The 12,852-nt window shown below is 31.6% G+C and overlaps 1 protein-coding gene across 1 annotated transcript; it reads left to right on the top strand.

Moving 5' to 3' along the window:
* Positions 1-2,749: 2,749 nt before the first annotated feature.
* On the top strand, positions 2,750-7,526 carry LOC146920617 (uncharacterized). Its single transcript, XM_085714014.1, has 5 exons — positions 2,750-3,202; positions 5,509-5,897; positions 5,986-6,109; positions 6,435-6,731; positions 6,812-7,526. Exons 2-4 carry the CDS (start codon positions 5,509-5,511, stop codon positions 6,609-6,611), a joined length of 690 nt encoding a protein of 229 aa, XP_085570140.1. The 5' UTR covers positions 2,750-3,202; the 3' UTR covers positions 6,612-6,731; positions 6,812-7,526.
* Positions 7,527-12,852: the final 5,326 nt, after the last annotated feature.

Raw genomic sequence — 12,852 nt, 5'->3', positions numbered from 1 at the left:
TGTTGTCCTATGAAGAACCAATTTGAAATCCATTCCTTATCCAAAGGAACATATATGCAGGCGAAACCTTATTCTGGAGCTGTTTTCTTGTCTTGTAGCGTGGACACAAAACAGAGTAGTGGAGAACGTGGTTGTACAATTCGTACAAAGTACAATGTCAACGCTTTCGTCCAAATTGCAAGCACAAGCCTTCAAACACCTTTGAAATGACCGTTGCAAAATTCCACTAATCCTTTGTTTGTGTTTTCGAATCCAATAGACAGCTTTTGCATTGATAATTCTTCAATTCTTGAATCTTTTGCAAATCCAGTTGAGATTCAGCTTCTGGTGAAATAGCTTCTGATGAGGCAGCTTCTGATGATGCAGCTTCTGATGATATGACTTCTGCAGCTTCTGATGATGCAGCTTCTGATGATATGACTTCTGGACTTCTTGTCTTCAGTAGCACTATTCTTACTTCAGAAGCGTCTTAACTTCAGGAGCACTATCCTTACTTCAGAAGCGACTTAACTTCAGGAGCGCCTTTTCTCTTCAGTAACAAGTTGCCTTCAGGAGCGTCCAAGCTTCAAATTTTTGTTGTTTCCTTTGCTCTTTATTTGCTCATTCAGAACCAATGATGATGTAACTTTATAATTATGGTCCTGTACACTTGAACAAATATTAGCTAGTCCAATTTACAATTTTTAATACCTTGTTATCATCAAAACTCTTTAAGGTTCATTGTTAAACACATTTTGTTCCAACATATGATACTTAGTGGAGAGATGTTAATTTGTCAACTGTGAGTAACAATTTCAAATTATATGCAAGAATAGATGTTGAGCAACATATAAGTACGGTGACTCATATATCTAATATCTTACGATTGGTGCAATATCAATTTCACTTATATGATTGGTCTTAGTCTAATGTGATGATACAACTCATTGTAGGCTTCCACAGAAGACATAATATTATGATGATATTTTTGTTTTAGTTTTTGGCTGTCATTTGTTGAATTTTTAGCCTTAAATTTTAATTTTTAGATGTCATTCGCTTTCATGCAATTTTTTTTATTCAACCTTTGTTACTATAAATTTCTTTACTTTTGGTGTTTGGTGGAATCATAGTGGAAAATATAGATGTGTTAGGCCACAAAATACATGTTTATTAGACAGTTTAAATTGATGTGGTATTTTTTTAATGGTTCTAATATTTTGGTAGCATAATTACCAGCAATCGCCAACGTCTTCAACAAATCCATAAACTATCAGCAACTCACTATATTACCTATACTCTCATGGGTAAAACATACTTTCCTTAGTTTGTTCCCTTGTAATTTACTTTCTTTCTTCGCATGAAAGAAACAAACAAAAACACTCCTCTATGAAACCACCACAAACCAAATTTTTTATGATGTTGTATCTTTGATCTGATTTCGCTATCTCACTATATCACATACACAAAGATTCCTACCCTTAAGGGAGATATGTTAATGTGTCATATGAGTTAAACTTCTATTTTGGATGCAATAATATATATTGAGCAACATATGAGTTGATAATATGTCTAATGTCTTGAGGTTTTAGGTGAAGATGTGGCGTCAATCTCACTTCTGGAGTTTTATTAGTCAAATGTGATGATTCAATTCATTGTAGGCTCCCTTATAACTACAAATATTATGATGAATTATTTATTTATTTTTATTTTTTTAATATAATATCTTAATTTTTTAATATTCAATATATATTTTTGGATGTCGTTCGATTTCATTCAATTTTTTATCCAACCTCTATATTTCAAATATTTTCACTTTTGATCTTTGATGAGATTGAACAATAGAAAACTACATATATGTTATGATGAGTTGATAAAGTACATGTGTACATGTTTATTAGACATTTTAAAATGATGTGGAATTTTTTTATTGAGTCTATTTTTTTGTGAAATAATTACTCATAAATCTCTTACTCCTTCAAATAACCCATCAAATTATCACTAACACACTCTTTTCTGAATATTTCCACGGACAAAACATACTACTTTTTTTCCGTTATCATTTCTCTCATGTTCAAATTTCTTTTTCATATTATTTCTTTTTATATTTTTCTTTCTCTCTTTTTCATTAAATGTGGAAACATAAATCTCCTTCCATGAAACCACCATCAACCAACCTTTTTTACTATGTTTTGCCTTCGTCTAGCTTTATTTGGCTATGTCACCAGATCTCAAACGAAGAGAGTCTCACATTTAACGAAGATATGTTAATGTGTCAATTGTTAAGAAACAGATACGTGAGATGATCAATATAACTAATGTGTTAAGATTTTGGTGATGATGTGGTGTCAATCTCACTTTTATAGTCGCACTTAGCTTAATGTGTTGTTCTAACCTATTTTAGTCTTCTTCAAAACTCCGAACATTATGATTAACTATTTTATTAGTTTTTTTGATGTCATTTATTTTTATATTAAATATAAGTTTTTGGATGTTATTCATTTTCATGCACTATTTTTTAATCAATCTCTATTATTTCAAATTTCTTCACTTTTGATCATTGGTTGGATTTAACTATAGAAAAATTCTCACGTAGAATGTTGAGTTGACATAATTCGTGCTTATTAAAAAGATTTAAATGTTGTGGTGTTTTTTAATTAGGTATAATTTTTTGGCAAATTAATTACCCAAAAATATCAAACTTCTTCAATAGACCTATAAAATTACCAGCAACTCACTTTATTTCTTATCACTACTAAAAAAATAGTGGTTTCGGACGGAATTTTCGGACGGATACGAATTTGTCTGAATTTTTCGGACGGATTTGGGACGGTTTTAACGGAGCGGAATTTTCGTCTCAAATCCGTCCCAAAATTGTGTGAAAATTTTAGCACATGTTCAAACAGGGTTTTTTCCCACGGATTTCGCACGGATTTATTTAAAAAAACAATTCCGTCCCAAAACCGTGTGAAATATTGAGACGGATTTCGGACGGCTAATATTTTTGAGGGTTTTAATTGGGAAAATTTCATCTCCCGCTTATCTCACAAAATTTCCCTCGTGTGCTTCTCTCATAACCCTAAAATTTCATCTCCCTCTTTCATAACCCTAAAACCAACTTCAAAATCAATTTCTCAGTGTGGTGCTCTTCAATCAGCTTCTCCTGTGCTGCTCTTCAATCAATTTCTTCCAAAAACTTCTCAAGCTGGTCAATCAATCTTTCAAGGTATCCAAGATTCTCTTCTCTTCTCTCCAGATCTGTGGATTGTCTGTATTTTTTTTTTTTAATTTCTCAGTGTTTTCTTCAACAAATCAAGCATGTTCCCATAAACTTGTACCTGATTCTTGGTTCAATTTTAGGGTTTATTTTGTTTTACTTATTAAGGTTTTTAGTGTGCTTAACTACCTACACTTGGATTCACGTTTGGTGTTGAAAATAATTGTGATTGAATAGTAATTTGTGGTACTTACTTTTACTAATTTGAAGATTAATTTCGTTGTCAAAATCGAAAAGGATTTGAATCTCTTTTAGTTACTGTAGTTTATAAAAATTTCATTTTTTGTTTCTTGAGTATTGTTATTTTCCCATCTTTTTCTTCTGAGTTCCAATTTAACGTAATTTACTCTCTTCTTCGATAGGACTAAACTGCATCCAGTTAGACATTAGGAGGGTTAAATTGAACATTAAAAAAACTAGATGAATGCAATTGAGTCTCGTAGACTTTTTTTTTTTGTTTTTTGAGGGAGAGTTTCTTAGACTTAAATGCTGGATTGTGCTAGGAATTTTTTTGTTTATAATGATAAATTTCATATATATTTTTCTTTAAAGATAGATTAATGTCGTTTGCATATATTCTTAGGCATCATGTTAATTGTGGGTTTTGTGTTGAAAATAATTGTGGGTTTATTTCTTTGTTCACTTTTTGCTGTTGAAAGACTTGGATTCACTTTTAAGTTCTGAATTGTGGTTATAGAGTTACAGTTACGGTTTCAATTATGTTTTGATCATTGATAATGCGGATAAATGCAGCCACTTTTTTAAGATGCTAGTAAGAAATAAACTGTTTGTGGTTGCGATCACAAAGCAATTATTGATATCGCGGTTAAATGTCATTGCAATGCAATTTTTATTAGTTGTGTTTTAAGTATAGAGAATTGAGAGAAATCTCATATTGCATAGACTGCTGAAAAAAACAAGTGTTTGAGCTATATATGCGGCTCACAAATCACAATAGCTAGCTAACTAACTACTAAGTTACATCTACTGCTAACAGATGGAAAACTGTCCTAATTGACTTTAGACGAAGTTAGTTGAATCTGACTAGCTTCCACATCCTTAACAGTACCAGGGTAATCCTAAACCTTTACTTCCTTAATAGTTTTAAAGCACACCTAACCTTTAAATTTTTATCGCCATTGTAATCACTTTCGCGATCTCTTTGTTCAATTTCATTAAATAGAGTAAAAGTTTTAGTGCTTTATGGCTGAGTTTTTTAATTTCTTATATGTGTAGTTTATGTGTAGTTAAACAACTTGAAACCATACATTAAATAGAGTAAAACTTGAAACCACCTGGTCTACATGTGAAGTTTCTTTGTTTAACAACATTGGATCATAAACCACCTGCTTATTGCATACCCAATTTTGTTAAAGACTCAATTTTCTCTGGTTTTCCTTCTTTGCAATAGTTGGTGTAGAGTACCAGTATCTTCTTAAATCTCTTCACAACACCATTAGAAAAAATTGCTCTAGTTTTCCTTGTTTTGTGCCACCTTGTTTCAATTCCTTCTCATAGTTAATAAAGACATTTTTGTAAAAATGCAATATTCTTTTATTTATTCATTAACTATGACATTAACAACGATTATTTTAGAAATGAAGAAGAATTTGTAAAGGAACTCATATGGTTAGATATGGAACCCTCGGGAATGCTTACTTAGATAGCTATCCGGTGGTTATTTTTGGCATTGTTGTTAGAGTGCTGCTGTTGTGGTTGTTTTAGTGCTGAGTTTTCTTTCTTTTTTTAGCTAGTTTTGGTGCCTTTAGCAGCTATGTATGGGGCGCTGCTTTGCTGCTGCTGTTTCTAGGTGCATCTAGTGTGTTTGTGCTGCTGTTTTTTTTCTAGGTGGTTGTTCTTTCTAGGTGCAATTAGTGTTTTTGTGCTGCTGTTTTTTTTTTCTGTTTTGGTCTGCCCTGTAAGCTTTTGCGATGGGGTGTTGTATTGTGTTTTCGGACCAACTTTCGTCTTGACAGTTGTGGCACAAAATAGGGAAAACTAGAGCAATTTTTTCCAATGGTGTTGTGAAGGGATTTAAGAAGTTACTGGTACTATACAATTTAGCTCTAGCCAGATGCTACAATGCTCCTTATACAAATTATGACCTTGGTGTTGTGTATTTTAATATTTCTAATGATTTTTTTTTACTATGTTCAGCCTTGATGTCTTACTATGCTCAGCCTTGATGTGTGCAGTATGCCATTTGTTTAATTTTGATGTAGTTATTTAGGTAGTTAATCAAATTGTTGTTTTAGATGTCTGGAAGAGGTACTAACAGAGGTGGAAGGACTTTATCCTCACGAGGCCGACACTCAACTGGCAGAGGGAGAATTGTTGTACAAGTTACACCTACTATACCATCTCCACAGGTACCTCTAAATCAATCATTATCACATGCACAACTTACGCCATCACCACACATAAACACTATGCCATCATCATCACCGTCACCAACTCCAACCCCAACACCAACTCCAACCCCATCAGCTACTATACCTCAAAATCCAACTCCGAACGCATCAACTACCATACCTCAAAATTCTGAACAAACTTTGCCACACACTCAATCATCTGCCATTGAACCTGATGATGATGAAGGAATTGATCAAGAAGGCCTTGACGAAATAGAGCCGTATGGAAATGAGTAAGTTAAATATTATACTTTTGAGAAATTAACTTTTTTTTTTGTAGAAAATAATTGATGCATGTATATTAACAATTTGTATTAACAGGTTCAATCCATCAACTGCTATTCGTTTCTTGACGAAATCCATTAAGAGCAAATTTGATTGGTTTATTCCTACATGGGGACATGCATCTCTTGACCAGAAGTTGTTATGGTTTACTGAATTTAAGGTAATAGTTATATAATTAGTAATTTTATAGTTAATTAGTAATATATTTCTTTAAGAAGAATACTTAGCTACAATGCTTTATATAAAGTTCAGTTGTTCTTAACATAAATTTTGCTAAACGACTTTGTTTTAATGATACAAAATGCCTTTGTTGATGTAAGTTTTTGGTAGTTAAGATGAATATTAGTGTAGAACAGTACAAACAGTGCACAAAGTACTTTATCTAAGTGTTCTTTTTTTTCATTAGTTAAATGTAATTTACTGAACAATTAAAGATTCTTGAAATTTTTGAATTGCTAACATGTTAATTGGGTGCACTTTTGTAGAAGTATTGTACATGGCATCCTAAATATGATGCTAAGATTCGCCAAATTTTTGAAATCAAGGGAGAAGCTAGATTCAGAGGTATGATGTGGCAAGAGAGGAAAAACTATGCAAATAATTCCGAATACAGGCCAAAGTACATCTCTGAGCCAATATGGAATCAATTAATACATTATTGAGCATCCGATAAAAATTTTAAGAATTTATCAGTGGCAAACATTGCAAATCGTGCTTCAACTCAAGGTAGCTCCATTCATACTGCTGGTTCTATATCTATGGGTGAGAAGGGACGTAGGATGGTAAGACACGTGATATTTTCTCATTAATTTGTGAACAACATATTGGAAATTTTCTCATTGAAGTTATGGAAAAAATGTAGGAGAATGAAACAGGAGCCACGCCTGCAGTGGAGGAGGTATTTGCTCTTTGCCACATTCGAAAGGATAAGAAATGGGTTGATAGTAGAGCTGAGCATGCTTATGTAAGTATCTATTTAACATTACATATTTATATATAATTTAGTTATGATAATATTGATATGGGAGGTAGCAATTTGGGTGATTTGGAAGATTAGAAATGGGTGCATTTTTAATAATTAGATTGCTAGGTGGGATGACTTGGTGGAGGAGGTAAAGGTTATGTCGTGGAGGTGGTTGTTAGGAAGTTTTAATATTCCGACTTGTATGTACTACGAGTGGTGTTGGAATCCCCGGGAATGCTTGAATAGATGACTGGCTTTTTTGTTTTCCCTGCTGGTGTGGCGCTGCTGTTTTTATTGGTGTTGTTTTCCTGCTTCTGTAGCTTGGTTAGGGAGCTGGTTTTTACTGTTTTTCTGCAGGGACTGATTTGGCCAGCTGCTGGTTTTTGGGTGGGGTGCGCTGGTGTTTGTGCAGCCTTGGTTTTTTGGTTGGTGTTAGTGGATTTCAGGCTTCAGGTTTGGCAGTGGTTAGTGTCTGTGTTGTTAGCAGGTGGTGTGTGGAAGGCTTAGCCGTTTGGTTTCTTTGGGAGTTTTTCTTTGGGATTGATTTTTTTTGTTGTATCCCTTTGTTTTCCTTGATAAGGGTTTTTTTTATTGAGTGGCTGCCATCACAGGTAACTGCGTTTGGACAGCTGTCTGCGCACGGCAACTAGCCTAACCAAAACAGCCACGACCATAATTCATCTATGATTTTACTAAAATTACAGATTTTAATTGGTTGTAAGTCAAATGACTAACATAATTCAAAATTGCAGGGAGCTTTTAAGAAGAGAAAAGGAGAGCTTTTGGAAATATCTATGTCTCAAAATCAAGAGGAAGAAGGATTGTCTTCTGAAAGCCATCATAATATGCCAGATGACTTGACTATTTGGAAGGAAGTAGCTCCCAAAGGTAAAAAAGGAAAACTATATGGTTTAGGTTCTATAGGAACAAATGCTTCGAAGTATACTATTGGTTCATGCTCAAATATCTTTAAGGAAAAAAACATGGAACAAGAGCTCTTAAAATGGAAAGAAAAGGCAAAAGAGCAAGAACGTATAAACCAAGAGCAAAAACAAAAATTGGAGCAGCAACAAAAAAGAATTGAGTCAAATAAAAGCATGCTTGCAGCTTTATTTGAAAAGTTGAATATGCCATTGCCTCCAAACTTTGCTTGTGCGACACCTATTCAAGATGAACCAAATGATGTTGCTGAAGCCTCTAATGCAAACAATGATGATAATTTTAGATTTGATTGATAAGTTTGGCCCAACTAGTTTTATGTTGTTCTACTGTTTTGTGGTTGTTGCTGCCAATTTCTCTTTTTTTTTGATGAATTATGTGTTTGACTGCTGCTGTCTTGTATTTGGCTTTGTCATGGGAGTTCCTTTTGGTTGGAGTTATGTTTCCAAACCTCTTTACCTTGTTTTTTTGGCTATTTACTTTTTGAGGGCAGTTGTTGTCTCCCCTATCCCTGCTAGTGCACTTGATTGTGTTACTTTTATTGTTGAGTACCAACTAATGAACAATTTAGTCATGTTAGTTTGTGATATATTGTGTTAGAACATTGAGCACTTATATGAATCTAGTTTATATAATTTTGTTTCAGACAATGAACATTTGTTTACTTTTGAATTATTATTTATTTTTATTTGATTTAGTATATATTATTGAATATAAATTTTACATATTGGAATTTATCCCAAATTCATTAAAAATATGAATTGTGGCAATTCTCTAAAATAAAAAAAATTATAACCACGACTGAAAAGCGTGGAAAATATTTTAAAGCAGTTTAAATCCGTCCGAAAATTGTTGGAAAATTTATCTTAAATCCGTCTGAAAACCGTAGGAAATTTTAACTCAATTCCGTCTGAAATTCGTAGGAAATTAAATTCAATTCCGTCTGAAATCCGTAGGAAATTTTAAAACAATTCCGTCCGAAATTCGTAGGAAATTCAATTAAATTCCGTCTGAAAACCGTAGGAAAATAAATTCAATTTCGTCCGAAATCCGTTTGAAGTTTAGTCCAATATCCCACAACTGTGTTTGTGCGAAAACTGTGCGAAATCCGTCTGAAATATATTTCGGACGGAATTTGGGACGAAAATACAATTTGCGACGCGGCTTTTTCGGACAACGCCCTATCTGTCCGAATTTCGTCCGAAAACACATTTCCGTCCGAATTCCGTGGGAATTTTCCGTAAATTCCGTCCCAAAACCGTCCGAAATTTTGTCCGAAAATGACCTTTTTTTAGTAGTGTATAACCTCATCGACAAACACACAAATTTTTTTTTTTTTTACCTGTATCGTTTATCTCAATCTCAAATTTATTTTTCATCTTCTTTCTTTTTCAATTTCCTTTCTCTCTTCTCATAAAAGTAAGAAATATAAACCTCCTTCTATTTAATTACTACCATCCCATCTTTATGACCATGTTGTGCCTTCATTTGACCTTATTTGCCTATGTCACATAATTACAGACGTGCAGACTCGCACACTTGAGAGAGAGAGATGTTAATATGTCAAATGTGAGTTAAAATTATAATAGAGAAAAGAGAAGATGTTGAATAACTTATAAGTGACATGAACTAAAAAAATTGTATGAAAATGTGGTATCAATCTAATTTTTGTGGTTTCTCTTAGCATAATGTTACGATATAACCTAATGTAGGCTACACCGGGAATTCCAACATTATGATAATTTGTTTTGTTAGTTTTTACGTGTTATTTTTTTTAATTTTTTTAATCTTAACATTTAGATGTTGGACGTCATTCATTTTCATGCAATTTTTTTTTGTCAAGGCAATATATATTTTTATTCAACATCTATTATTTCAAATTGCTTCACTATATTGGTCTTTGGTGGAATCTGAAAAAGGAAAATTGTAGATGTTTATTAGACATTTTAAATTGATGTCGACTTTTTAATGAGTTTGATACTTTGATAGCATAATTACTAAATTATCTCAATTTTCTTCAACGTAGCAAACCTATAAAATTACCAACAATTCACTCCCTTACTTTTTCTCTCATGTTCAAATTCTTTTTTCATCTGATTTCTTTTTCTACTTTATTTTTTCTCTTCTCATGAAATAAATGAGTGTAAACATCTCTCTACGAAATGGCCTTATTTGGTTATTTCACCATATCATAGATACAAAGAGTCTCGCTTAAGGGAGAGATGTTAATGTGTCGTGTGTGAGTTAAACTTCTACACATTAGATGCAAAAGTACATATTGAGCAACATATAAGTGAGATGTGGTGTCAATCTCATTTCTTTTTTTTTAGGGGTGTGTCAATCTCATTTGTGGGGTTTCTCTTAGCCAAATATGAAGATCCAACCCATTGAAGAGTCCCTCATAACTTCAAACATTATGATGAAATATTTTGTTAGTTTTTTAATATCATTAGCTTAATTTTTTATATTAAATATAAAAAAATCATTTTATTTTTTTGCGTTATTTTAAATTCCTTCATTTTTGGTCTTTGGAGGAATCTAAAAATGGAAAAAACGCTAATGTGATATTTTGAGTTGACAAAATACATGCTTATTAAAAAAAATATATGATAGATAAATTAGGGAAATAATTTGATGAGTTACATATATACGCAAAACCTTTGATTAGTTTTAGGATTAATTAGAAGCTGACCCACTTGTGTTGTTTTAATTTTTTGTATTATCCGTTTAGGGTCGACCTACACTTTTGCGTGGATTTACTGGGTTAGATTTATGTCCCCCTAATTTGTATTTGTATCACCCCCTTTTTTTAATAATATAATATATATAAGCAGAAATGAATAAAGTCTAGTTGAGACGTCATATATTCTCTTTAAATTGTGCTTTTAATTTAGAAAAAAATTACAAATATGATATGTAAAATTTACAATTAGATGTCAACGTACGTATATTGAAGGAGGACACAATCGAAAACCAAACTCTCCACTCAACGAAAAAGGGATTTGAGAATTCGAGAAGAATTTCAAATTTTAGAATGAACATTGAATTTTGAAACAGTGTGAAAATGTTGAAAGTTAGAAACAATATTTTATAAAATAAAAATCAATTAAATAACCTCAATTACCCCCTTCCCCTCAAAAAAGAAAAACATCAATTACCCCTTTAATTTTGTGATATGATCAATGTATGGATATCTTATAGGATAAATGCATAGTTGACTAATGAAATGATAAATGTCTAATCTTGAATATCATATTAATGCATTCCTTTCTCACTAAAAATTGAAAATGTACATGCTGATGTGGATTAGTTTGATAACATTTAATGAGCTTAAGCACCATATATGTACACGTGTACTTTTGCATTTTCTGAAGCCAAATCTTTATAATAGAGAAAGTTTTTTTTTTTATATATTAAAACACATTTACGTGCATTTGTTATTTTTTTTTTGACAATTACGTGCATTTGTTATTAAAAGATATGACATAATTTTAAAAAAAAAATCAAGATAAACATTGTAGGAAATTCATAAAATTGAAATTTGAAAAATTACCGAGTTATTGGTAAAATTTAATTTTAGATATTATTCAATTCTCCTTTTAAATTATCTTTGTTATTATTATTTCACAAAAAAAATTCCTTTAGAATCTGGCAAATAGACTTTAATTTTACATAAAAAAAATTGAGGACACATCAAGGTTAGGACATGTCTCATGAATCAATAAGCACTTACAAAATTTTTAGAGATCCCTTGTCACAGAGATCTTCACGCTAATAGCGGAGATTGAATCCACACCCTTGAAATTGAGTCAACTCATTATTAGCAAAACCAATCTTGATTAGGAATGCTATTATTAGTAGTAGTAGGTGTGTTCGCGGTGCGGTTTGGTTCGGTTTTAAGGGTAAAAGTCATCTGAACCGCAAGATAAATAAGTACGCGGTTTGGTTTGGTTCGGTTGACTTTTAAAATAAAATCCAAACCAAACCAATCCGGTTTGGATTAGATCGGTTGGTGCGGTTTTTTTAGACAATAATATTTTTTTTGTTTTCAACTTTAAAATCAAATTAAAAAGCTAAAACACAACATATTTTCAGCAATGTTTTAAATTTCATCAAACATTATAATTTTATTTTCATCCAACAATGTTTTCAACTACGTAGACCAAATTAAAACGTGGACAAAAAGTAATCCTATTTTGTAAGAAATACAAAAGACTAAAATTTTAATCATTCTCTAAGAGTTCAAGTAGCACATAAATACATTTTTGATAGAAAAAGCAAAGTAGAAACTTAATAAGAGAAAAAATATGTTCTTTTATTAAAGTTTCCATTGAATTTCTATGAGTATTGATCTAGATGATATATATTTAATTAGTTTTTTTCTTATATTGTGGTTTGGTTTGGTTTGGTTCGGTTGGTAAAATCAAAACCGCAAACCGAGCCAAACCATGTGGTTAGGTAAAAAAAAAAATGATCCGAATACATCCGAACCAAATGCGGTTTTGAACACCCCTAAGTATTAGTAGCAAAAATAGTGAATCAAAACATGATATCATTTAAATAACATTTTTTCATCTGACTAAATAAATGAGACATTTAACATAATCATTTTAATTTGAATTACCACATTAATGACTATTGTTTAAAGAACCTTTTATGTTTTAGTCTATTATTTGTCTGACCTATTAAACGACACAATTTAATATTTATTGGATCAACCCAATTAAAATGACACATAAAATATAATTATTTTAAATTATAAAAATATAAATTTCAATATTTAATCCATTCAAAAAAATATAGATTTAATGAATTTTTTTTGTGAATTTGTCAAAAACTTTTTTATGTAAATTAAAACATTAATTTACACAGATAGGAAACATTAATTAAAAGGTTAAAAGATTCAAATAATTCAGTTTTTTTATACAGATAGGAAAATCGAACTATTTGAATTTTAAATGTCTTCCATTTATTTGTTATAATATACTACTTCAATATTT

This window comes from Medicago sativa, chromosome 5 (assembly GCF_051527215.1).
Source record: "Medicago sativa cultivar Bolivia chromosome 5, Bolivia_mono, whole genome shotgun sequence".
Lineage (NCBI taxonomy): Eukaryota > Viridiplantae > Streptophyta > Magnoliopsida > Fabales > Fabaceae > Medicago > Medicago sativa.
The sequence above is the reverse complement of the archived record's forward strand: the minus strand, read 5'-3'. Positions and strand labels throughout refer to the sequence as shown.